The 27,811-nt window shown below is 44.3% G+C and overlaps 1 protein-coding gene across 1 annotated transcript; it reads right to left on the reverse strand.

Moving 5' to 3' along the window:
* Positions 1 to 4,769: 4,769 nt before the first annotated feature.
* On the reverse strand, positions 4,770 to 26,318 carry krtcap3 (keratinocyte associated protein 3). Its single transcript, XM_033025960.1, has 7 exons — positions 26,236 to 26,318; positions 17,409 to 17,593; positions 13,783 to 13,842; positions 9,877 to 10,077; positions 7,449 to 7,583; positions 7,004 to 7,101; positions 4,770 to 4,879 (listed from the first exon to the last, which is right to left on the reverse strand). The coding sequence occupies exons 1-6, from the start codon at positions 26,246 to 26,248 to the stop codon at positions 7,012 to 7,014; spliced, it is 684 nt and encodes a 227-aa protein (XP_032881851.1). The 5' UTR covers positions 26,249 to 26,318; the 3' UTR covers positions 4,770 to 4,879; positions 7,004 to 7,011.
* Between the last annotated feature and the right edge of the window lie 1,493 nt (positions 26,319 to 27,811).

Here is a 27,811-nt window from a genome sequence, read left to right on the forward strand (position 1 = left end):
GCGGAGGTTGGACGTGGATGGAGAGGAGACCGGCTGATGTGGATCTGAGGGACCGTGAGGGTTGGTAGGGGGAGAGGAGGTCAGTGAGATATGGGGGGGGGGGGGGGCAGATGGTGGAGGGCTTTGTAGGTGAGGACCAGGATTTTGTAGGTGATCCGGTGGGAGATGGGAAGCCAGTGAAGTTGTTTGAGGACTGGAGTGATGTGATGCCAGGATTTGGTGTGGGTGATGAGTCGGGCGGCTGCGTTCTGGACCAGTTGGAGTCGGTTGATGTAGGTGGAGCTGATGCCACGGAGAAGTGAGTAGCAGTAGTCCAGTCGGGAGGAGATGAAGGCATGGATGAGTCTTTCAGCAGCGGGAGGTGTGAGAGAGGGTCTGATTTTGGCGATGTTGCGGATTTTGTATGATCTGATTTAATTGGATAGCATACAGAACTGGAATCCAACTGGATGCTTGAACTTCATTCATAGAAAGCAATGCTCGAGTGCACAGGATGGCCTCAGACCTTGAATCTGAAGCGTCTCGACCCAAAATGTCACCCATTCCTCACTCTTCAGAGATGCTGCCTGCCCCGCTGAGTTACTCCAGCATTTTGTGTCTATCCAAGGCTTCAGACCTTACAGTTTAAGGGGAAAAAGTACTAAATCACCTTCCTACCATCAAAACAAGCTGCATTTACAACATCCATTATTAGAGAACAAATTGAATTTTTCCATTGATCGAGCAGCATTTAGTGTCCTACATTTCTGCCACCCTTTGTAAAAGGTCAAAGTGCATTTCTAGAGTCAATATAAATTGGAGCAGGAGTAGACCATCTGGCTCTTTAAGCCTGCTTCACCATTCATCAAGATCATGACTGTTCTAACTCAACACCATTTTCTCTCGATTCCTGTAATTTCCAGGAAATGTTTCCATTTCTATTTTGAAAAAACTCAATGACAAAGGCTCCACCGCCCTCTGGGGGAGTGAATTCCAAAGGATCATCAACCTCTTAGCGAAGGCAGTTCTCCTTTCCACTTCTAAGTAGCTTACTTATCCTGAGTCTGTGAAACAAACTCTCACTGTTTGCAAGTATACTGCTTTTCTGTTTTGTGCAAACCAGATAACCAAATCATTTCATGTGCTATTTCATCATCCATGTTCTTGCCCACTCACTCAATTCATTCAATCCTGACTTCCAATGCTGCCTGTGTGGAGTTTGCACCTTCTCATTATGACCACGTGGATTTCCCCTGCAGTGCTCCAGTTTCCTCCCACATCCCAAAGATGTGCAGATCTATAGGTTAATTAGTGTTAATATTTGCTCCATTTGAGTAGGGCTAGTGGTAGAATCCGTGGCAAATTAATCAGAATGTGGGGTGAATAAATAAATGAGATTATGGTAGGATGTTTAAATGGGTAGTTGATGGTTGACACCGACTTGATGGGCTGAAGGGCCTGCTTCCATGTTGTATGACTTATGACACATTATACAAATATAGTAATTTTGAAGCCTTACTAATTAGTACAATTTGAATACTTAAAAAATACTGGAGACACTCGGCAGATCCGGCAGAGAGACGGTTAACATTTTAGGTCTGGAATCTTTCATCTGAACCACTTGCTTTTCTGATGTTTTAACCTAAATTTCACTTCACATCACTTAGATCCACATCTCTCACACAGAGACATAGGGGCGAGTAGTTATTTCACTAGATTAAAGGCATAGACTAATAATTCAAGAATATATTCAAATGCTTCCACAGCAACTGAATTAAAATCCAGCTAATTAAATATATCTGCATGGAGAAATAATCAAAAATTATGGTGATGAGAAAATTACTGCATGCCTTAAAAATATATTCAGTTCAGTAACATCTGTTAGGGAGGGGGAAGTTTGTCACCTGCAGCTGTCCAGCCGAAATGACTCCAGAAACACATTAATATGGCTGACATTCAGTTCAAAAGCATTCAAGGATAGGCAATAAATCCTGGCCTTGCCATTATCACCAGCACCCTATGAATGCATATAAAAAGCACTGGCAGTTTAATGTAGAATATAATTAATTTAGTCTTGGCATTAAGCCCAAAATCAAACAATGCAAAACATGAGACGCAGAGAAAATCTATCAGCAAACTTTATTTGAAAGATAATAAAACAGTGACATTTAATACAATATAGGCATACAATGACTTGTATTAACTGTACATGCGCAACAAAAAAGTAAACAGAACCAACATTTAATACCTGCTTCTGCTTTGTATAAAAGGCTGTCTTTAAATTTCATAAAGTCAAATAAACCTCACAACTTGGGCATCATCTTTGGAAACGTTTTACTCTTTGCTCTAAGTCTGTGATGAAGTGGAACTGTTGTATGTACACTTTTCACCACCCCGCCCATATGCGTTCATTTCTCCTCCCTAGCCCTGGAATTATTTTACCCACCTTGATTATCCAAATCAGCAGACATGAATCCCAGAAACCTGTTCGCCCACTTCTTAATAACTCCCTCATTAAGCAAGCCCAATGCTCCAGCAGGGTGACTCATTAACTTTTCTGAAAAGGAATAATTTTAGGGAGTCCCAGATGAACCACATCAATCCCCCATAGAAGTTAGCTCCATTAGATCACAGATTAATTCTACCTGTAGAGTCGAATTCTTCTCATCTCAGGAAACAAACCAGTGAATCGATACCGCACTGACACCAAGGTGCAGAGACCAAACTTTACTTACCCCACCAGGTTTAGTTTCCCCAAACCCTTATACAATTACAATGAGGACCACTTCCCCAGGTAATCTATGTTTCTTGCAATAAAGACAAAATCCCCAACACCAAGGAGGAATCTCAATAATTGGAAACAATTCTTGCCATCTTAACTCAGCACTAAGAATGCCACACTAGTTCCGTGACAACTGAAAATATTCCAAATTACTGCAGCTTAATTACATTTGCCCTACTAAGCAAGTACCACAGCAAATGTTGCTGTGATTACGAAAGATAAATACCACAACAGGAACACCACAAATTCTGCTTTAACACACAATGGGAAAAATATATAATGGGGTGTAGGGGAGCAAGAAAAGGTAGGGGAGAAAGATGTGGAATTGATGAGGATAGGGAAGGAAACTAAATCACAAAATTACAGACAAAAATCTATAAAATACAATGGTAATTCATCAAGGATCAATATTAGAGGCATTCATAGGCTTCAAAGTAACAGCGATTTAAAGAATTAATACTTGAATAGCCATGCTGGACTTTAATGACCACAATGTCTAATCCATGGATTATTTAAAAAATGTTTAAAAAGAGTACAAGGAAACCAATAGATATTTTAATAGATATTCACTAAAAACCTATTATCCCCTTTAAAAATTTCTAATGTAGTACAGGTGCACAACCTTTTATCCGAAAGCCTTGGGACCAGACACTTTTCGTAATTCGGAATATTTCGGCTTTCGGATTGGAAGATTTTTAGCGTAGATTTTAACGGCTGGCTCAGTGGTAGAGTGCTCGGCTCATATCCGCAAGGTCGCGAGTTTGTGCCTCGATCCCGGCAGTTACTCGATCGCGAGTTTGAGTCTTCAATGTAGTTTTTTCTTGCAGAATAGGAGAGAATAGGGAGGGTTAGGCTGGGATCATTCTCTGCGAGATGATCTTAGTGCGGGAGACAAGTGTAGGAGAGGTGTACTGACTGTGTGGGCAGAACTTTGGAAGTGATTGCCCACCATTCTCAAAAGCCGCTGTGTCTCCCTGTCCCTGGGATAGCAGGGGGCGATCAAACAGCACAATACCCCCCTCCAACTCCAGAGGAATCCGCTTCCCGATGGGCCGCTACGGCGACGTGGCAGTTCGCCCACAGCCCGAACTGCGCCACCCCAAGAACAAGACGTACCTTGCACACCATCAGCTTCTGCCCCTACGGGGAGCGTGTTCCTCTGGAGTTGGAGCGGGGCTGGGCTGGAGTTGCTGATCTGGGATCTCCGTGCTTGCAGTGGGCCTGGGGGTCGGTGTCCCGATGAGGGGGCGCAGCTCGGGCTGTGGGCGAACTGCCACTTGTCGCCGTAGCGGCCCATCGGGGAGCGGCTTCTGGTGGTCCTGACATCTCCGGCCACCCCCCTGTACAGGAGCTGAGACTACACTGTACCGCCCTTGCAGGAGAGTGGGGTTGTTTGCAGTTGCAGAGGGAGGGGGCAAGGGCGGTACAGTTCCCAGTCTCAGCTCCTGTACAGGGGGGTGGCCGGAGACGTCAGGACCAACAGGAACCCGCTCCCCGATGGGCCGCTACAGCGCCAAGTGGCAATTCGCCCACAGCCCGAGCTGCGCCCCCTCATCCGCAACCCGGGTTCCTCTGGAGTTGGAACGGGGCTGGGCTAGAGTTGCTGCTGGCTGTGAGTCTCTGGGATCTCCGTGCTTGCAGTCGGTGTCCCCCTCATCCGCAACCCCAAGAACTGAAGGGAGCGACAATCTGCTGCTGCCTGCCCGCTGAGTTAAAAAGTGTATTTCGTGAGTCTACCGTGGGAACTTTTTAACTCAGCGGGCAGGCAGCAGCAGATTGTCAATTATTAACCATCCCGCGCAATATACCCTCACCTTCTCTTTTATGAATGGGGATTTAGTTCCCCTTTCTTCGAGGACCAACCGGAGGTTCCGCTGTCACCTCTGCGGGCCGCCCTCGGTGAACGTCTTCAAGGACCTTTCTTCAAGGACCGAAAAAATGTCCGCTATTCGGAGCTTTTCGTTATATGGAATTTCGGATAAAAGGTTGTGCACCTGTATTGTTTTTTCAAGAACCATCATTAACAATTAAACTCAAAAATCTGTACAAACATGAAAATTTGCTGCAAATCTGAAGTGTGAACAGAATGCTGGAAACATTTGGTGGATCAGCCAAAATCTGTGGAGAGAGAAACAGAGTCAACAATTTAGGTTAATTACTTTTATCCCTTTAAGATAGAAACTCAAAAAATGTACAAATTGGTGGAATTAAAACCCAATAAATCACTGCAAACTAGTAACTACATCCCAGTGTTTTGACAGAGGTGGCAATAGAGATGATGAATGCTTTGGTTATTCCAGAATTGTTCGTGTGGATTAAAGGATTGCAAATGTGATCCCACAATTAAAAAAAAGAAGGAAACGACTGACCTCTTGTAATAACAGAATATCATGAAAAAAATAACCATATTTATTCCAACAGCATGGATTATATTTGATTAAATTAGTTTCCTTAAGTACTTTGAGGATATGACTAATAGCATCAAGAAGTGCGGAACCAACGGGTGTGATGTATTTGGATTTTCAAACTGTTTTTGATAAGGTCCTACAAAGAAAGTTGGTCATGAAGGTTAGAGCAGATAGAATTAGGGGGTTAAAAGCCTGCATTGATTGGTTTTTGAACAGAGAGCAAGTTGAACTAAGGATCTTTGGCAGTTCGTGGCACGACCAAAATCTTTACTTGGGTCCAGCCTTTATCAACCATGATCTTGATGACTGATGCAGCAGGTTTGAGGAGCCAAACGGCCTGCTCTTGCTCCAATCTTTTATGTTCTTTCATTCAAAAACTTCTGATGAGAAGATATTGACGTGAAATGTAGCTTTGCTTCACTCCCCACAGATGCGGGGGTGGGGGTGGTGGGAAAGTTGGAGAAATAGGTGGGGCACAGGAAAGAGAGTCAAAAAAGGGGGTGGTGTTACCCAAAATTGAAGAATTTAATGCTCATACAGTGGGGTTGCCAGTTATCAAAGTGTAATAAGAGGTGCTGTTCCTCCAGTTTGTGTGTGGCCTCACTCTGACAATGGAGGGGACTCAGGACAGAAATGTCAGGAATGGGAAGGGGAGTTCAAATAGTTAACAACTGGGAGATCCAGCAGGCCAAGCGCAAATGTTTGGGATGCGGATTATGTGTGGGCAGAAGGGATAGTTTATTTGGCAAAGACATTGCAGGCCAAAGGGCATGTTCCATGTTAGAAACAGAAACATAGAAAATAGATGCAGGAGTAGGCCAATCAGTACCCTGTTTCTGCTTTCTCCCCATATCCCTTGATTCCATTAGCCCCAAGAGCAATACCTAACTCTCTCTTGAAAACATCCATTGAATTGGCCTCCACTGCCTCCTGTGGCAGAGAATTCCACAGATTCACTACTCTCTGATGAAAACGTTTTTTTCTCATCTCAGTTCTAAATGACCTACCCCTTATTCGTAAACTGTGACCCTTGTTCTGGACTCCCCCAACATCAGGAACATTTTTCCTGCATCTAGCCTGTCCAATCTCTTAAGAATTTTATGTTTCTATGAGATGCCCTCTCATCCTTCCAAATTCCATTGAATATAAGACCAGTCGATCCATTCTTTCATCATATGTCAGTCCCGCATCCCGGGAATTAACCTGGTGAATCTACACTGCACTCCCTCAATAGCAAGAATGTCCTTCATCAAATTAGGAGACCAAAACTGCACACAATACTTCAGGTGTGGTCTCATCAGGACCCTGCTCAACTGCAGTAGGACTCCTTGCTCCTATACTCAAATCCTCTCGCTATGAAGGCCAACGTGCCATTAGCTTTCTTCACTGCCTGCTGCACCTGCATGCTTACTTTCAGAGACTGATGTACAAGGACACCTAGGTCTCATTGCGCCTCCCCTTTTACTAATCTGACACCATTCAGATAATAATCTGCTTCTTGTTCTTGTGACCAGTGGATAACCTCACATTTATCCACATTAAACTGCATTTGCCATACATCTGCCCACTCACCCAACCTATCCAAGTCACCCTGCATCCTTATAGCATCCCCCACGCAGCTCACATTGCCACCCAGCTTTGTGTCATCTGCAAATTTGGAGACGTTACATTTAATTCCTTTGTCTAAATCGTTAATATTTATTGTAAATAACTTGGGTCCCAGCACTGAGCCTTGCAGCACACCATGTTCTGTAAATAGAGTTTGCAATATTGGTTAGATCCTCAAGTAACTTCAATAAATCGTCTGACTGACGAGGAAAGTCTCTTCACTCACCCACGTTTCTACAGCTGGATTTCTCGGCTGCCAGTGATGAGTTTGTAAGTTTCCAGTTCTTTGTATTTCTTCCCTTTCGTTGGATCTTCCTCCTTGATCTGTTTCGCAACATAGATTTACAAAAGTAAGATTCCGGACAAAGTTTTTAAAAGTTTAGTCAGAACAGATAAGATCTGTAGGCACGGTGTGATTTACTTAACCAAGTTACATTCAAATATAATATTGTGCTCTCACCTCCCACACTGCGTGTAATAGTATGAGGAATATAATTTAGACAGTGTGGAAGAAAATAGACAAGATGCAAGTGTGGACAGCATTTGTCTCTTGAATTATACCATACTTCCTCCACTACCTACAGTTAAAATAAGCATGAATATGTAACATTCTCTACTCCCAAATCCTATGCCCTATCCCACGCCTCCATAGCCTTCAACCCCTGACTCACCCGGTCCACCATGTCATTCTGTGCACAGGGGCCAATCCCACGAAGAATCATTGACACCACAAAGCAACATATGGAGAGGATTCCCTCCACTATTGACAGCACTATCGATGGGATCCATAAGGACAGTGTGGTGTCCTGAAAATGGGCAAAGAAGAGAATCATCAGACCAGACAAAGCACTCCAAAGAACTAATTCTCGAATACTGATTATTTCATCACCAGGGGCACCCCACGATTGGCAGCCCCGCCAACAGTGTGCCTATTTTTTCGTCTTTTTTTAATTTTTAGTGTGTGTTAAAAGTTGTGTAAATGTTCACCGGTTTGTTTTATGTGGGGGGGGGGAGAAGAGGGAGGGGATAGGGGCAAACTTTGTCACTCTGCAGTCTGCCATTGATGGAGCTGGAGGCCTCCTCGGACTGACCTGAACCCCACTGTGGGGCATGGACTTAACATCGGAGCTGATCCCTTGCCTAGGATCGCTCCAACCGCGGCCTGTGGGCTTACCATCAAGAGCTCGCAGTCTCAGGAGAGGCCGAGTCGGGAAGCTTCAATGACGGAAAGGCTCGACCAGCCCCGACCCGAGGTTCGATCAGGGGAGCTGACATCCCCCCCCGATGCAGGAACTGATCGCCCCGATGTGGAGGGCCCAAACGGCGCCGGCTACGGGAGTGAAGATCACCCATCAACGGAGGGCTCGAGGCCCCCGACCGCAGGAGAACATAGAAGGGAGGAGATTTGAACTTTTTTTTGCCTTCCATCACAGTGAGGAATGTGGAGGAGTCACTGTGGTGGATGTTTATGTTAAATGTATTTTGTGCGTTCCGTTGCTTTTTATTTGTATGACTGCAAAACATACTTGGCTAATAAAGTATTATTGTGATTGTGATTGTTTCAAGTTCTCATCCTTCCACTTGATTCCAAGTTGGAAAATTACACTGTTGGAAAGTGACACTTGGGTAACTCAGAAGGTACCTCTACTCTGCACTAAACTTGATATTCTACCCTAACCCTAAACGCAACTCGTTAGGCTGCAACTGTTTTCCCAGGTGTGAAGGAGGCTGAGGGGTGACCTTAGAGTTTAAAAATAATGAGGGGCATAGATAATGTGAATGGTCACTATTTCTTTCCCCACCAGTTGGGGGGAGGGGGTAAACAAGAGGACATAGATTTATGGTGAGTAGGGAAAGATTTAAAGAAGATCTGAAAGGCAATCTTTTCCACACAGAGGTGCTTGGTACGTGAAACAAGCTGCCGGGGAAGTGCTAGATTCAGAAAACTGCAATGTATAATGATATTTGGACAAGAACATGTTAGAAAAGGTTTAGAGGGATATGAGTCAAATGGGACTAATTCAGGATTAGTTTCTGTGGCATATGACTATGACTTTAATTGTTTTCTATGAAAGTACAATGGAGTTGTATGAAGATATAGAAAAGGTTCCAAAATTGGTGCCATCCAAAGCCCTCCAAAGTGCAGTAAGCTGTCAGCTCCAAATGTATTGATTTAACGCAGCCTGCCCCAAGCTCAAAATATTCTTTGCATATTGACCAATATGATGAGAAAGCAGGATTGGAAAATAGTTTTAGCCAAAGCTGCGGTCAGTCCAGTGTCAATACCATGACAGCTAAAGGTCCAACATCCAAGGTAAAGCGGGAGTAATTTAATTTTGAAAGCAAAGTACTAGAATAAATGTTTGATGAAAGTCATCGGCCTAAGCCATTGAATCTGTCCACTCATGCTGCCTTCTATTTTTATTGTATTTTTGTTTTTACTGCAGGATTTACTGCAGGATGGTCAGAACATGAAGATATCCTAGAGATTAAAATATTACAATATGCAGTCTTCAGCCCAATTCAACCAACAGAAACGCCTTCTGATAATATTCAAAGCTGCCTTCCGGCGCCAAACACCAGCCACTGGAAAAGGCGAGAGGCGCAGCGAATGCTCACCGGCCTGCCGAGGTCGCTCTGTGACCTGTGAAGATGCCGAGGGATTCGGGTCCCATTCACTGTGGGGGAGGGCAGGTGCGATTCTCCACAGACCCGAAGCACCGGCGTCAGTCGGTGCAGCGACGGGAATTGCTGGGCAGCGGTTCCCGCAAAGAAACGGCAGTCAATGGGATTGATGGCAGGAGAGAGGAGGCAGGGGCTGGCGAATGGGAGAGGGGCTTTCCCCCCCATACCAGCTGCAAGTCCGGGGCCGCCACCGGACAGGAACGGGTACATCCAGCCGCCCTTCTGCATGGACCAGTGGAGAAGGGAGAACTAGTGTCGCTAACTCCTGTAGCAATTGAACAGCGTTTGCAGCATGGGAGTATTCGGCGACATACTGAATCCCCTCAAACAAAGCTTTACAATGGAGTAGGTTTGGTGGGTAAGACAACATTTTCCCCATTATCCTCTTAAAGGCAGCAGGAATTAATTACTTACATAGATTCGGGTTGTATCAAAGGGACAGTTGTTCATCGTCATTGACTTGCTGGGAATAGCTGGCACCATTGTAGAATTACAACCAGAAATCAGGTTCCTGCCTCCTTGAGATATCGTTAGCACAACAGCAAGAAATAGTCCAGCCGTGCAAGCCAAAGACATCAACGAATTTAGCAAAGAGCTTAACATCAGCCCCCAGTGCTGTGGAAATAAAGGCAGAAGTTCAACAAGCCCATTACACAACAGAACTCCAATGTGGTCCATCATAAATTCAAAGGAATACATTAGATATGATCCCTCCTCAACAAACACAGCCAGAACAAAATCGGTGTTGTTGTTGATAGGGGCCCAGAAAAATTGCACTACTGCTACTGTTTGTACATACATATATATTTTACTGTTCATTTTTCTATGTTCGCTCTTCTGGGTGAGATGGTAACTGCATTTTGTTGTCTCTGTACCGTACACTGCACAATGACAATAAAGATTGAATCTGAATCTGGATGGTCTTGGGCTAAATGTTGATATCAACTAGTTGGCAAAATGGGCAGAACAATGGCAGATGAAATTTAATCCTCACAAGTGTGAGCTGATGCACTTTGTGAGGACATACACAATAACAGGAAGACATAATGAATGATAGAACCCGAAGGAATATTAACTAACAACTCCAAGTATAATTGAAGGCTGCAGGACAAGTAGAAAAGGCATTGAAGAAGGCATATAGGATACTTGACAATTAACCAGGAACGAACAATAAAATAGCAAGGAGGTTATGGTATAGTTTTATAAAACATCAGAGGTCACAGCTGGAATACCATGTATAGTCTGTTTGTCACTCTAGGGGAAGATTATGTTTGTTGAGCGTGCAGAGGAGATTCACCAACACATTGCCAGAGATGGAGCATCCCAGTTATGAGGAGGAACTGGATAGACTAGGTTTGTTTTCCTTGGAGCAGAGGGGGCTGAAGGTGGACCTGTTGTACAAACATCCTGAGTGGCATAGCAGAATAGAAAATAGAAAGCTTTTCTCATGGCAGAGGTGCTGAGAAATGGAGAGCACAGGTTTAAGGTAAGAGGCTGGAGGTTTATCAGAGACGTGGAAGAATCTTATATGCCCAGAGGATGGCTTGAATAGGAACGCACTGCCCGGGGGACTGCTGGAGGCAGGACAACATTTAAGTATCTCTTGAATTGAACTGCCAAGTCACTAAGGTTGTGAACCAAGTGCTGGCAACTAGATTTGCTCAGGTAGGTACTTGATGGTCTTCATAGTCAAGGCAAATTGAATGGCCCATTTCTGCATCGTTGGTCCCAATGGCTGGGATAAGCTTCATAATCAGTGGGCCATGGAATACTTAGTTCGTTTGGGATAAAATATTAAACGTAATTACATTTTTAATTTGTTTGAACTCAAGACCAATGCCAAAAGGTGTTAATTTATTTGCTTTTATGTTTATTTTCTTCCTCAGCAAATGATTGTTTCTCCTCCGCTCCTCCTAAAAAAGCAAGTGCAGGGATGCACCAATCATCATCTGGAATTTCAGCCAAATCAAACGGATGTCAGAAAGCTCGAGAGGCTGAGAGGGATGACAACGGAGAGAGCTGGTCTCAAGATAGAAGATGAAGTAAAGAAGTGTGCGCTAAAGGTGTGACTATGGCAATAATCACTGATACTGTCACCTCCACTTCATGCTGCTCCATCACCTAGATTAGTTTGACTGAAACATCACACAGATGACAACATCCTCCCCAAGCAACTTCCACTTCACTCTGCTTTGCCCAAACTGCGATACAATGGACCTTTCCATAGAGTTCGCCCAACTCGTCCTAGATGACCAAGTTGTCTAAAAGGGCTGTCCCACTTGGGCGACCTAATCTGCGAGTTTAGAAGAGTGTCTTCGACCTTCAAACTCGCAGCATGGTCGACACGTGGTCCTAGGAGGTCCTATGAGGTCGCTGGAACTCTCCTTCATGCTCGAGGGAAGTTCCCGAATACTCGTGGCCTCAGCTAAATCGCGGAAAGATTTTCAGCATGTTGAAAAGTTTCCACAAGTAAAATTTGGTAGGCATGGTTCTTTTTGACTCATAGTGCAGTGGAGTGGGGTTGCTATTTAGTCACAGGCAGTCGAGGGCAGCCGTAGGCAATCTCCTTCGCTGACCGGGCATTTTAATTGGCTCATTGGAGTTTTCAGGACCAGGGAAATGGACCGGTAATGTAAAATGCCTGCTAAACTTTATTATACTTCTTAAAAGTATCTCCACTCCCTCTCCCCCCCCCCTCCCCCCTTCTCCCCCTCGTGCTCTCTAAAGGACTTCCGTACACTGTGCAACCGTTTACCTTCCTCTTAATTTCAAACAGAGCTCCCCCGCTTTTGCGATGTGTGTGTGTGTGTGCGGTCGGTCGATTCAGCTCGCGGTTTCAACGCGGACGGTCGATCCAGCTCGAGGTTTTCCAGGCGAGTGCCCTCGAGCTTGAAGGTCGAAGACACTCTTCTTAACCCGCGGATTAAGTCGCCCAAGTGGGACAGCCCCTTAACTAGGCTGATCCTATCTGCCCACGTCCCTCAAAACCTTTCTTATCCATGTATCTATCAAAATGTATTTTAAATATTATTTTAATATATGCCTCAAAAACATCCTATGGCAGCTTATTCCATTCAAATACTATCCTCTGATTGAAAAGGTTGCCCATTAGGCTCCCATTAAATCTTTCCCCTCTCACCTTAAACCCATGCCTCCATTTGTTGATTCCAAATGCTTTGAAAAAGACATGTGCATTAAACCTAACTATTGCCCTCATGATTTTATACACATCTAACATCACCCCTCAGTTATCAATACTCCAAGGAATAAAGTCCTTGCCTGGCCAACTAAGGCCCTCGCCTCCCCATAACTAAGGCCCTCGAGTCCTGGCAATACCTTTGTCAATGTTTTCTGTGTTGTTTCCAGCTCAAGGCTGTATACGGCAAGTAAACTGACAGCAAGAGTCATTGATTCAATGGAAGAGAGCACTGAGTCATTGTAGGAAGATTAAAGATAAGGGTTTGGGTGAGATATCATGTGCTGATAATAGGACAGTCAGAGGCAGAAAGGGTGTAGCTATGAGCTGAAATAAATGTAGGGAATGTAGGGGGTGGTGGGGAGGATAAGATTGTGATTTTAGGCTGGATTGGTTATCTGGGGGGTTGGGTGAGATATCAGGTGCTGGTTATAAAATAGGCACAGATGCAGAGATGCGTGTAGCTGAGGTGAAAGAAGTGTAGGGAGTTTGTGGGAAGTGGTAAGATTGTGATATTAGGCTGGATTGGTTGTATGAGAGAAGAAAAGTAGCAGGGATTTAGCAAAGTTGGGAGGGCGGAATGAGAGATGATACGACTGGCTGATAGACAGGAAATGAAAAGAAAGTGTCAAAGTTCACCAAGAGAAAGAAGAACCAACTTTGATACAGAGGGCGGCTACAGTGTATACATCAGCAAAGATTACACACTGTTTGGAGAGACAATCTGATCAGAATGGATTACTGGAACAATCAGAGCTTTTAAGCAGTTGACAAATTTGGAACACACACTTTATCATACCTAATCAGTCCTTCCTTCTCAAATCTAAAAGTAAACACACATCAAAACAATTATATACTTTAACTCGACAACAGGGAACTAATTCATCGTTAAGGAGTAGAATGCACAGTGCATGTTATTCAAGTAATAAGAGGCTATTGCTTTGCAGCAGTCTGTAGTAGAGATAAGAACATTAACTCATCTGACTAGACACCGATCCAGGAGCCCAAATGTTATTCAAAGAGCAGAATGTTGCATAACATCAGTTACTGCGATTGGGTTACACAGAATCAACATCACACCTTCATAAAATGCCTGAATGCACAGGAAACATGTAACCACTTACCAGCTTTATTTTGAGGAGGTTTCTGGAGACTAAGATAGCAATTATTCCAGTTGCAATACTCTGTAGAATTTAAAACAGAAGCAAAAATTAGTCATGCCTAGAGATTTGAAGCAATTATGTCAGGGCCTCAACCACAATTTGTGGATGCAAATACACAGATGTACGTGTATTCCTGACCCCCTGGATTCTCTCAAGCAGTTAACCTTGCAACGTAACTCTAGTAAATCTTGCCAGGAGAACTCTGCTAGCAAGAATATAATGCAAACCCACAGCCAAAAATACAAGAAAGGGCAGTTAACGTTCATGGGTGTCAGTGGTCAAGTTTGCCGCTCCTGGGTATCTGTTGGTTACTGATTATGTGCACATACGTTGACAAATTGGGAGTATACGGATGGAGTTATAGGTGAAGTGAGTACAGGAAAAGTTACAAAAGACTCCCGAATTAATGGGAAGGAAAGTTCAAGAAGGGATAAGAGAGTACTGTCAGGGCAATAGTGACCAGTGTGAGAGGGGAGATGAATACTGAAGTTAAAGTTTTGTATATGAATGCGCAAAGTATAAGAAATAAAGTGGATGAGCTTGAGGCTCAGCGATTGGCAAGTTTGATGTTGTGGGAATTACAGAGACGTGGCTGCAAGAGGAGCAAGACTGGGAACTGAATATTCAGGGGGTAAACGTCCTATCGAAAAGACAGACAGGTGGGCAGAGTGGGTGGGGTAGCTCTGTTCATAAGGAATGAAATTCAGTCCCTTGCGAGGGGTGACATACAATCAGAAGATGTAAAGTCAGTATGGATAGAATTGAGGAATTGTAAGGGTAAAAATACCCTAATGGGAGTTATCTACAGGTCCCCAAACTGTAGCCTGGATATAGGGTGCAAGTAGAAATAAAGAGTTAAAATTGGCATGTAGCAAAGGTGGTTATGGGAGATTTCAACATGCAGGTAGACAGGGAAAGTCAGGTTGGTACTGGTCCCCATGTTTGTGGAATGCCTCCGAGATGGATTCTTAGAGCAGCTTGTACTGGAGCTTACCAGGGAGAAGGCAATTCTGGATTTAGTGTTGTCTAATAAACCGGATTTGATAAGGGAACTCAAGATAAAGGAGCCACTATGTATGATAATATGATAAGTTTTAATCTACAACTAGACTAAGTGGATCTAATAGAGAATTTATTCCTTCCAAACACAGTCCGACCTAATAAAGCATTGCAGTTTCAAGCACAGACAGGGCAGCAGGCCAAACAACTCATGGAATTGTCATTAAGGGCTAACAAATCATTTATTGCAAGTACATTGCAGACTCGCAGTTCAGTTGATTCACAGCTTAGAATGAGAGTCGTGGCCTCTCCCTCACGATCTTGCAGAGTGACTAAGTCACGTCCAGGCATCCGGGGTTTTATAGTTCTGCCCCTCCCCCCCCCCCCCACCTTTATCGCGGTGATTGACAGGCGAGAGGATCTCAAGGTTTTTTAAATACTCATAATTTTTTTTTTTTTCATCGATGGGAAAAATTCTCGGGGCCTGCTCAGCAGAGGACTGTGAGTAAGATGGCCAAAATCATTGCGATATATGGTAGTGTTTTTTCTAAAACCAATATACAGCGCAGACAGGAAGTGGTCAAGATGAGACTTTAATTATATAGATTTGAGAGGGAGAAGAGAAAATGGGAAGTGTCAGTATTACAGTTGAGCAAAGGGGACTATGGGGCCATGAGGGGGGAGCTGGCCAAAGTTGACTGGGAAGATACCCTAGCAGGGATGACAGTGGAACAGCAATGACAATTATAAAACATGAAATAGCGGCACATTTGGATAGCAATAGCAGGATCGGTCCGAGTCAGCATGGATTTACGAAGGGGGAATCATGCTTGACTAATCTTCTGGAATTTTTTGAGGATGTAACTAGGAAAATGGACAAGGGAGAGCCAGTGGATGTAATGTACCTGGACTTTCAGAAAGCATTTGATAAGGTCCCACATAAGAGATTAGTTGGAAAAATTAGGGCAAAAGGTATTGGGGGTAGAGTGCTGACATGGATAGAAAATTGTTTGGCAGACAGGAAACAAAGAGTAGGGATTAACGGGTCCCTTTCTGAATGGCAGGCTGTGACTAGAGGGGTACCGCATGGCTCAGTGCTGGGACTGTAGCTATTTACAATATACATTAATGATTTAGATGAAGGGATTAAAAGTAACATTAGCAAATCTGCAGATGACACAAAACTGGGTGGCAGCGTGAACTGTGAAGAGGATGCTATGAGGATGCAAATGCAGTTTAATGTGGATAAATGTGAGGTTATTCACCTTGGTGGCAAGAACAGGAAGGCACATTATTATCTGAATGCTGTCAGGTTAGGAAAAGAGGAAGTACAACGAGATCTGGGTGTCCTTGTACATCAATCACTGAAATTAACCATGCAGGTACAGCAGGCAGTGAAGAAAGCTAATGGCATGTTGGCCTTCCTAACAAGAGGAGTTGAGTATAGGAACAAAGAGGTCCTTCTGCAGTTGTACAGGGCCCTGGTGAGAACACATGGATTGTGTGCAGTTTTGGACTCCAAATTTGAGGAAGGACATTCTTGCTATTGAAGGAGTGCAGCTTAGGTTGACAAGGTTAATTCCCGGGATGGCAGGACGAAAGAATGGAACGACTGGGCTTGAATCCACTGGAATTTAGAAGGATGAGAGGGCATCTTATTGAAACATGTAAGATTGTTAAGGGATTGGACATGGTGGAGGCAGGAAACATGTTCCCAATGTTGGGGGAGTTCAGAACCAAGGGCCACAGTTTAAGAATAAAGGGTAAGCCATTTTGAATGTAGATGAGGAAAACCTTTTTCACCCAGAGAGTTGTGAATGTGCAATTCTCTACCTCAGAAGGCAATGGAGGCAGATTCTCTGGATGCTTTCAAGAGAGAGTTAGAGCTCTTCAAGATAGCAGAGTCAAGGGATATGGGGAGAAGGCAGGAATGGGGCACTGATTGTGGATGATGGATTCACAGTGAATGGCAGTGCTGGATCGAAGGGCTGAATAGCCTACTCCTGCACCTATTGTTGATTAATCATTCACACGATCAATATTAACCACTCCTGCTTCCAAATGGTTTGCTCATTGTACAAGAACCAGTGTGGATAGTGGATTATTATTGTCACGTGTACTGAGGTACAGTCAAGAACTTTGTTTTGCATACTCTCCAAGTAAATCATACAATACATGATTAGAATTAAAACTATATACAGTGCCCTCCATAATGTTCGGGATAAAAACCCATCATTTATTTATTTGCCTCTGTGCACCACAATTTAAGATTTGTAATAGAAAAAATCACATGTGGTTAAAGTGCACATTGTCAGATTTTATTAACAGCCATTTTTATACATTTTGGTTTCACCATGTATAAATTACAACGGTGTTTATACATAGTCCGCCCATTTTTTTCCCGTCAATGTAAACACTATTTCATTGGCTTTAAACAATTCTGACATATTAGGATCATGAAAGCATTTCACGAGACCGTAGGAAATCAATTCTTGGTATTGGCATTGGTTTATTCACACAAAAAATGTAACTGTACACCATGCAGGAAGATAAATCACTGCCATGATAAAGCAAACAAAATGACTCACCAATAAACCAGAGATGACAGAAAATATGTTGGCCAATGAATACTCTATAGTCAAATGGTCCTTGGGCTTTGAAATGTGCCTGAGGACTGTACCATGGACAATTGCGCCAATGATAAAGTTGATGTGCCCAATAAAAATCAGCGCAATGCCCTTCGTCATCAACTGCCGGGGGCCACTCACTTTATCTGTTGGATCAGAAGAGAACATCCACTTCAGTTATAGAGTTGAACAGCACAGTAACACAGACCCTTCGGCCCATTTGATCCAAACCCACTATTCTACCCAACTATATTTATTGTGGCCTTGTCAAACATAAGATTTAGCACTACACACTACGAATCCCAGTTGTGGAGACACCGGTATCGTTGTCTCGTTGTAGGACATTGATCATTCTTTTATTCTGGTTTTTAATTCATGTATTGTGTTTTTGTTTTTTTTTCTTAATATATAATTTATGATGCTTTTATGTGATATACTAAGATTTTATATGTACTTTATGATATTTTTTAATATGCAATGCATTTTTTATGTAATGTTGCCCCTTGTCTGGAACTTGAGTCCGAAATAAAGTTTATTATTATTATTATATTAATCTGGTTGCGTCAGATACCAAGAATGTGAAGTACAAAAACAATGAAATAGAAGCTGGATGTTGCAATGAACAAAAATAGTGCTATTATCATATCTGCATTTTGTGTTTCAAATGTAGAGCAGACCATGTTGCCCGCAATGGATGGAATATAAGCTGGAAAGAGTGTACACAGATAATTGATTAAACTGAAAGCATTGTTGGATCACTTTACCTCGCTTTTTATCACCTTCAGTGAAGAGATGAGGTAATATGATCCAAACAATCTTTTCAGGTGAAGCATAAAAATCTCAACGTTTTTGATCAATTATCCCCAACACCTCTTTTCTTGGGCTGTGCATTAGTTTCAGTATTGTAATACTCTAGTCACATACTTTGGACACATTATTTTATAGGCCCATGTTGTTATTACAATAAGATAAGAAATAGGTGTAGGCTTTATTGAACTTGTTCCACAGTTCATTAGGTTGTGCCTGACATTCTGCTCAAATCAGTTTGCTGCCCTATCATCACATTCCCAATTTTCATTGTGACCCAAAAGTCGATGTATCTTAGTTTTGAATGCATTCATTGTCTGTGCATCCACAATGTTGGCTCTGCTCTTTGATAGCTATGAGAGAGAGAAGTGGAGCTAACTGGATGGCTCTTTCATAAGTGCTGATACATCTACAAATGACACAATGGATTCATTCCAGACAGTATCATTCAAGGATCTGAAATGGGAAGAGCAGAGGTATGGCTTGTGTTTCAAGGCTAGTATCGAGGATGGAGTTTGGATTTGGTCTATGCAATCTGGCTATCAACCCTCCTGGGATTCATAATTTTGAACTTCTTTGTCAAGTCACCATTATGAGAGAAAACTAGTTTCTCCAATACTATGAAAGCTATAAACTGGAAGTAATCAGTAGGCAGGCAGTATCTGTGGTTGGCGATAGGAAGTTTCTACAATCTTTCCATGCCACTGAAATTCTCATCCTTACCCATTTCCAGTAAATCTATCCCACAACATCAAGGTCCAGGTACATTTCTATTTAAACGTGATGCCTAAAAAATATCAACTGAGGTTTTAAACGGTACTTTATAAATATTTAAAACTGCCACGTTTTTGTGTTCTGTGTCTCTATTGTTAAAGCTGTCATATTAACCAAACTCCACACTATTGACACCATCTACATTTCACGCTGCCTTGGAAAAGCAGCCAACATAATCAAAGACGTCCCACTGGTGGAATCAGAAGTGATCTTATTGAAACATAAACACTGAGGGAGGTTTGACCTCGGCCATTCCTCCTTCTCCCTGCTCCCATCTGGCAGAGGTACAGAAGCTTGAAAGCGTGCACTGGATTCAGGAAAAGCTTGTTCCCCTCTGTTATCAGGCTTCTGAACGATCTTCCATAAGCTAGGGTACGGTTCAATTCACTGCTACCACATTGTGGGTATTGGACTTTGTCTATGGAACGGAAGCATTACAATGCCAGAGCTATATTCTGCACTCTGTATCTTTCAGTTTGCTCTATCTATTGTATTTATGCTCCACTTGATTGTATTTATGTATGTTATATCTAATCTCTTTGGATAGCATGCAGAACAAATCTTTCACCATACCTAGGTACACGTGATGATAATAAATCTAAATCTTCGGAGCGTTGACTCCCGCGTCATCTTTGTTTTCAAGGTTCTTCACCACAACACTGATGGTAAATTCTTCAGTTATCCTATCCCCCTTGCACTATTGACAGTGAGGGAAAATGTTCCCATGTTCAAATATAACTAGTGGGATGGAAGACATCCAATCTGCATCACATAGGATTCATGACTAGTTTCTTTCAAATCAGAATTCATTGAATTAACACTCAAAGAGTCAAAGAGTAAGCCAAGAAAGTGACATAGAGGCCAAGATTGCATCAGCTTTGATCTTATGGTAGAGCAATTTTGAGGGGCCAAATGGCTTATACTTTCTTCTGGCTTTTGTGTTCTATGGCTCATCTCTTTCAGCACCATTATTACTTTAGAATGGTAGCCTCGCTTTGTAGAACAAAGGGCTGCCTTGGCTAAAAATTAGGCTCCACATTTTCTCACACTTGGTCTCCAGCTGATATCCCAACAGCTCAGCACTAAGGGCTCCTTCCAGGCCCCCATCTTTGGAGCAACACAAAACAACAAATACAGTGAATGTTTCAAACTGCACAATCATATATTGGCTCCAGCAGAACACCTTTCGCATCATGCCTTGTAATTATTTTGCATCTTGAAAGTTAGTAATAGCACAACATTAGCATCACCATTAATATTTATCAATTTCTCACTTAACACTTCAAATCCATTGTTTTATTTGAATCCTTACAGATTTGCATATCACACCCCTCTGACCTGCCAAAGCTCTCTAAACCCACGAGGCTTGGCCCTGCTCTCTGCCACCTTCCTCTGAAGTGACTTTGGGATGTTTACCAAGGTCAAAGGCACCATACATAGCAACTCATTGATGATTGTGTGATCTAATTATATGGGCCCAAGATTTTTGAAAGCAATTATTCACTCAACGGAAATCAAGACAACAGGTGTATATAGATTTTCCAGCCTGTGTTCTATTCCCTTTAATGAAAAGCTGATGAATATTCCTAGTTGCTGTCAAGAATGTCTCCAATTATTTAAGTCTGATCATGTAGGTAACCACGCAGAACTGAAAATAGCCATGGTTGAAATCTTTCCCAGAACCATAAGAGCATAACACCACAGAATGCAGCCAGTTATCCATCAAATCTATGCCACCTCTAAGGACAATGTCCTCTTGTTATTTTCTGATAAAGCAAATTATTTTCCCCTCCATCAAATACCCTTTTCAAAGGCCCAATTAACTAGTTTTCTTCTGCTTCGTTCCTGACCTTAAATCTGACCTGTTGGAACACTTGTCAACTGGCAATCTCTTGTATTTACTTGGTATCTCTAATGAAGCAGAACATCCACAGGCTTTTTATTGGAACGTTTCCAAATACCATTCAAAACTGAGCCAAGAAAAAAGACACTTGGGTTTGCAACAGGAGAGAGGGGGTTCAAGGACAAAAGTGGTAGAGGAATTCCTTGAAATCTGAAAGCACATGGTGGTTCTGTAGCAATGATAATCAGCAAGAGGTCAGAGAGCTGCAAGGCCTGGAGATTTGAAGGTCAGGGAGACTTGATGAAAGCCCTGTCCCACTGTATGAGTTCATTCAAGAGCTCTCCCGGGATTTAAAAAAAATCAAACTCGTGGAAGCACGTGGAATGTACGTAGCGGGTACTTCGGAGCTCGGGGATGTCTCATAGCGGCTCGTAATGCTAACGGCAGGTACTCGGGAAACGCGATAAGCTCGGGAGACTCGTGAAGATTTTTCAACATGTTGAAAAATGTCCACGAGAGCCCCGTGTACCTATGAGCGGCCATTACCGTAAATCTTCGAGTTCGAATCAGGGCAAACTCGGGTGAACTCTTGAATGAACTCTAACAGTGGGACAGGGCTTTTAGTTGGGTACAGCCTTTCTGGGATTAGAAAACATTCATAGAATCTTAGCAGTAACAGCATTTACTGGACCAAGAGATCTTTCCAGCTTTCCAATGTTCGGTAAAGTAATAAAGCTATTCAAATCTCTACGATTTACGTTTCTCACTTAACATTGCATAACAGCTCATTAAAAATTCTCACTAAAAACACACTTGTCATTTGATCTCGTTACATTTTTGATTTTCTTTCCGTTATTAAATTTTCTCACATCCAGTGAGCCTGACTGGATGTGACTTCCTTCCAGCCACACCCAAGCTAGCCATTCTTTGAGACCTTGGGACATAATTTTTCCCAGATTGTCGGCACAGTTGTACTTCAATCTAAGAAGAGCGAAGGAAGCTGAAGAAAGTGGTGAACGTTGCTGGTCCACGGTAATGACCTCCCAACCATCGAAGGAATGCACAGGAGTTTCTGTCTCAAGAAGGCAGCTATTCATCAAAGACCCATACGACTGGCCACAAACTCTTCTTTGCTCACATCAGGAAAGTTGTACAGAAGCCTGAGAATTGTAACCTGCAGGTTCAGGAACATCTTCCATCAAACATCAGGTTCTTGAAACACCCTACACAACCTTAACAACAACCCTATCTCAGTACGGAAACACGACTTACTTTGCACTACTATGGTTGCTTGATATAATGTCATGTGATAGGGACATGAAAGCAGGCAAACAAGTAGTTGATGTCACCATAATGTTGCTGAAAAAAGACTGAGATTCAAGGCTTTCTGGATGAGCTGTTCTCCACCAAGTGGTGGTGACCTTGCCTACATTTCAATGATGACCACACTTGAAAAGCATTTCATTACTCCTACTTGCTTTAAGCAAGATGCAAGGAGCAGAAAAGCACAATAGAATTTTAATTCCTCCTCGGTTATCAAGGGAACTTAATTTTAAAAAATTTGACGCAATAAAACTATGCGGAGTTCGTACATTTTCCGTGAATGTGTGAGTTTCCCAAGGGTGCTACGGTTTCCTCCCACCTGCCAATGGTATACAGGTCAAGTAGGTTGGTTAGCCCAAATTGCCCCTGGTGTCTTGGTGAGTGGTAATATCTGGGAGTGGGGTCAGTTGATGAGAGTGTGGATAGAATAATAAAAAGGGATTCGTGCAGGATTTGTGTCTATGGATGTTTGATGGTTGGTGTAAACTCAGTGGGCTGAAGTTCCATGGTGGATGCCTCTGTGACTTGAAAAAGCATTCTAATTCTTTGGAATAAAATTTCAGGGTATGAGAGAAAGTCTCGCTCAAGTTGATTTGAGCAGGTTGTTTGAGGAGAAAGGAACAACAGCCACGTGGGATGTTTTTAAAAGTGTGATAACAGAAGCTCAGGATTTGCATGTTCCTGTTAGAGTGAAGGGCAAGGCAGGAAAATGTAAGGAAGCTTGGCTGATGAGAGAAATAGGGGCTTTGGTTAAGAATAAAAAGGACGCTTGGGACAGGTAAAGGCAACTGGGATCAAGTGTATCCCTGGAGGAGTTTCGGGAACCTAGGAGCAAAGTAAAAAAGGAAATCAGAAGGGCAAAAAGGGGCCAGGCGATAGCTCTGGCAGATAGCATTAAGGACAACCCCAAGAGCTTTTATAAATACATAAGGCGGGAAAGGGTAGCTAGAGAGAGAGTGGGACCCCTCAGGAATCAAAGCGATCAATGTGTAGAGCCGCAGGAGCTGGGCAAGATCATCAATTAGTATTTCTTCTCTGTATTTACTGAGGAGAAAGACAGGATGACAGAGGAACTTGGAGCAGTCGATGGAAGTGTCTTGAGAGCTGTCAGTGTTATGGTCAAAGTGGTGCTGAAGGTACTATGGTGTATGCTGGTAGACAAATCTCCAGGGCCTGATCATATATATATCCGAAGACATTGTGGGAAATCTGAGAGGAAATTGCGGGAGCCCTGGTTGAAATGTACAAGTCGTCTTTAAACGGGAGAGGTGCCAGAAGACTGGAGGGTGACAAATGTTGTGCCTTTATTCAAGAAGGGCTGCAGGGAAAATGCTGGGAACTTTAGGCCAGTGAGCTTAACATCTGTAGTTGGAAAGTTACTCGAGGGTATTTTGCGGGATGGGATACACAGGTATTTAGATGGACCAGGGCTGATTCGGGATAGTCAGCATGGTTTTGTACATGGGAGGTCGTGTCTCTCAAATCTGATTGAGTTTTTTTGAAAATGTGACCAAAAAGATCGATGAGAGCAGAACTGCAGATGTTGTATATATGGATTTCGGTAAAGCATTCCACAAGATTCCTCATTGTAGGCTGCTCTGGAATGTTAGATCGCAGGGGATCAAAGGAGGAATAGCTGAATGGATAAAATATTGACTTCCTGGAAGGAATCAGAGGTTGATGGCGGAAGGTTGCTTCTCGGACTGGAGGCCTGTGACTAGTGGTTCGATGCTGGACTTTTTACTGTTTGTCATCTATATCAATGAATTGGATGAGAAACATACAGGGCAAGATTAGCAGGTTTGCAGATGATACAAAAGTATGTGGTTTTGCAGGTAGTGAAGATGATTGTGAAAAATTGCAGCAGGATATTGATCAATTGGCCAAGTGGGCTGAGGAATGGTTGATGGAATTTAATGCAGAAAAATGTGAGGTGTTACATTTTGGGAAGTTGCCAGGACTAGAGGGTCTGCATTATAGGCAGAGATTGAATAGGCTGGGACTCTATTCCTTAGAATGCAGGAGGATGAGGGGTGATCTAATAGCGGCTCTGAACCGGCCCTAATGAGTGCCCCCCCATCCACCCCCTTTGGACAGTCTCCCTCAGATGGTCACGTCAATCAATTCAGCTTGTTTATTTATGTATTGTATTTATTTACCTTTCTTGTACATCAGTGGAGCTGCACACTAAATCTCGTTGCACTGACGTGCAATGACAATAAAAGATATATTATTATTATTATTATAAGATCATGAGAGGAATAGATCAGGTACATGCACAGAGTCTCTTGCCCAGAGTAGGTGAATTGAGGACCAGAGGACATAGGTTTAAGATGAAGGGGAAAAAATTTAATAGGAATCTGAGGTGTAATATTTTCACACAAAGGGCATGGAACAATCTGCCAGATGAGGTAATGGAGGCAGGGACTATCGCAACATTTAAGAAGCAGTTAGACAGGTTCATGGATAGGACAGTTTTGTTAGGCCAAATGCTGGCAGGTGGGACTGGGACATGTTGGCTGGTATGGGTAAGCTGGGCTGAAGGGCTTGTTTCCACACTGTATCACTTTTTGATTCTCTCTATGACTAGGTAACTTACAAAAAATACCTTGAATAATGTAGAATGGAGAGAGACATAGTACCTATAATTTTATTGTCACCTAATTCCACAAAATAAGAGTGAAGGATCCATTTGGACAATCATACCTTGTGGACTCCAGAACAATGGAGAAGCAAGAGACTCTAGACGCCTGAATCTTGAGCAGAAAAACAAATTGCGAGAGAAACACAGCAGGCACAAAATGCTGGAGTAACACAGTGGGACAGGCAGCATCTCTGGAGATAAGGAATGGGTGACGTTTCTGGTTGAGACCTTTTTTCAGAGAACCACCCTGGTAGGTTACAAAGGGAGGGATATTGTTGAAACGGGGGGCAATGGATCAGCGTTCTCGTCGCGCCCCCCGTCAGTACCCAGGCTCGCCTGGGGAAGCCAATGATCCTCCCAGCAGACTAAATTCTACAAGACGACGCCTGAGAGCCAAGTCAAAGAATCCTAGTCATTATCCCAAAGCCGAAAGCAGCAACAACGACCAGCCTCAAGAGCACCTAGCAGTTGGACCTGCTCTCCGAATACTACAACTGAATGTTGAAGGCCTCTCTGCAGCCAAGCGACACCTCATCGAAGTCCTCGCCCACCAACACTCCATCGACGTCATCTGTCTCCAAGAGACTCACGTTGGGCACAGAGGAAGCGGGCCGTTACACCATCAATGGCTTTGATCTTCTTTGCTATTCAGGACTGGACATGGCCCCTGCTTGGCCAGCCTTCACAAATGGGGCAGCAGCCCAACCCCACGGTGTGCTTGTTCAAGAAGCAACTGCTTGGCTAAAGGACTTTGCATTCGCTAAATAAATTGTTGAAACAGGGTAATGGGGAGAGGCAAGAGAAAGGATAAATGGGAAATTGGAGACTTGGAATAGGGAGGAGTGCGAGAAGAGACTAGCAGGAGGAGGGGGTAGGAGCGGGTGACGGTAGTGACAGGAGAAATATGTGCCCAGAGAGGGACAAAAACGGGAAAGGGGTCAGGTGGGATGTTCCCTAAAGTTGGGAAATCCAACGTTAATACGTAACCTATGTTGTAAACAAAAGTTACTCCTGCGCCGACTCATTGAAAGATTAATCCAACTAGATCCACTCCCTTACTGGATTGCCTTAAGATTTAAAGTTATTCGTTGAAAGTTCACACAATGCTTTGGAGATCACAGTATTTTGAGCACAATGGGTCATTCGTGAGCAGAAACATCAGGGACAGATCAGTGCAGTTACACCAGAGACAGAACTGCTGATACGATTCCTAGTCCAAAGTAGAAGGGTCACCCACTCCTTCTCTCCAGAGATGCTGCCTGTCCCGCTGAGTTACTCCAGCTCTTTGTGTCTATCCTCGTTCAAAAAGTAGATTGAAGAAGTGCTTCAGCCCTGCCTCCCCCTCCCCCTCCCTGCAGAGCGCGTCCCCCGCCCGCCCGCTCGCCCCGGACACTCACCGAAGCCGCACATGTCGCCCGGAGCCCAGGCCGCCACCGCCACCGCCGCCGCCGCACCTTGCCAGGTACTCGCTGACGTCAGCGCTCACCTCGGCACCGGAAATCACTTCTGGGAAGCCACTTCCGCAAGCGGCATCCTGGCAACGCACACCACTGGCAACATGCACCCCATCCCCACTGGCAACATGCACCCCATCCCCACTGGCAACATGCACCCCATCCCCACTGGCAACATGCACCCCATCCCCACTGGCAACGCACACACTGGCAACATGCACCCCATCCCCACTGGCAACATGCACCCCATCCCCACTGGCAACATGCACCCCATCCCCACTGGCAACATGCACCCCATCCACTGGCAACATGCACCCCATCCCCACTGGCAACATGCACCCCATCCACTGGCAACATGCACCCCCATCCCCACTGGCAACGCACACCACTGGCAACATGCACCCCATCCCCACTGGCAACATGCACCCCATCCCCACTGGCAACATGCACCCCATCCCCACTGGCAACATGCACCCCATCCCCACTGGCAACATGCACCCCATCCACTGGCAACATGCACCCCCATCCCCACTGGCAACATGCACCCCATCCCCACTGGCAACATGCACCCCATCCCCATTGGCAACATGCACCCCATCCCCACTGGCAACATGCACCCCATCCACTGGCAACATGCACCCCATCCACTGGCAACATGCACCCCATCCCCACTGGCAACATGCACCCCATCCCCACTGGCAACATGCACCCCATCCACTGGCAACATGCACCCCATCCACTGGCAACATGCACCCCATCCACTGGCAACATGCACCCCATCCCCACTGGCAACATGCACCCCATCCCCACTGGCAACATGCACCCCATCCCCACTGGCAACATGCACCCCATCCTCACTGGCAACATGCACCCCATCCACTGGCAACATGCACCCCATCCACTGGCAACATGCACCCCATCCACTGGCAACCTGCCACCCCATCCCCACTGGCAACATGCACCCCATCCACTGGCAACATGCACCCCATCCACTGGCAACATGCACCCCATCCACTGGCAACATGCACCCCATCCCCACTGGCAACATGCACCCCCATCCACTGGCAACATGCACCCCATCCCCACTGGCAACATGCACCCCATCCACTGGCAACATGCACCCCATCCCCACTGGCAACATGCACCCCATCCCCACTGGCAACATGCACCCCATCCACTGGCAACATGCACCCCATCCACTGGCAACATGCACCCCATCCACTGGCAACATGCACCCCATCCCCACTGGCAACATGCACCCCATCCTCACTGGCAACATGCACCCCATCCCCACTGGCAACATGCACCCCATCCTCACTGGCAACGTGCACCCCATCCCCACTGGCAACATGCACCCCATCCCCACTGGCAACCTGTCACCCCATCCCCACTGGCAACATGCACCCCATCCCCACTGGCAACATGCACCCCATCCCCACTGGCAACCTGTCACCCCATCCACTGGCAACATGTCCACACGTCCACTGGCAACATGCACCCCATCCACTGTCAACACGCA

The sequence above is a fragment of the Amblyraja radiata genome, chromosome 8 (genome assembly GCF_010909765.2).
Source record: "Amblyraja radiata isolate CabotCenter1 chromosome 8, sAmbRad1.1.pri, whole genome shotgun sequence".
Taxonomy (NCBI): Eukaryota; Metazoa; Chordata; class Chondrichthyes; order Rajiformes; family Rajidae; genus Amblyraja; species Amblyraja radiata.

Excerpts from the sequence above, each read along its gene's own strand:
- krtcap3 (XM_033025960.1), bottom strand. Across the intron at positions 10,078-13,782 it reads ACCTCCTCAAAATAAAGCTG|CACTGGGGGCTGATGTTAAG; the intron begins GTAAGTGGTTAC and ends TTATTTCCACAG. Across the intron at positions 7,102-7,448 it reads AGAATGACATGGTGGACCGG|ATCAAGGAGGAAGATCCAAC; the intron begins GTGAGTCAGGGG and ends GTTGCGAAACAG.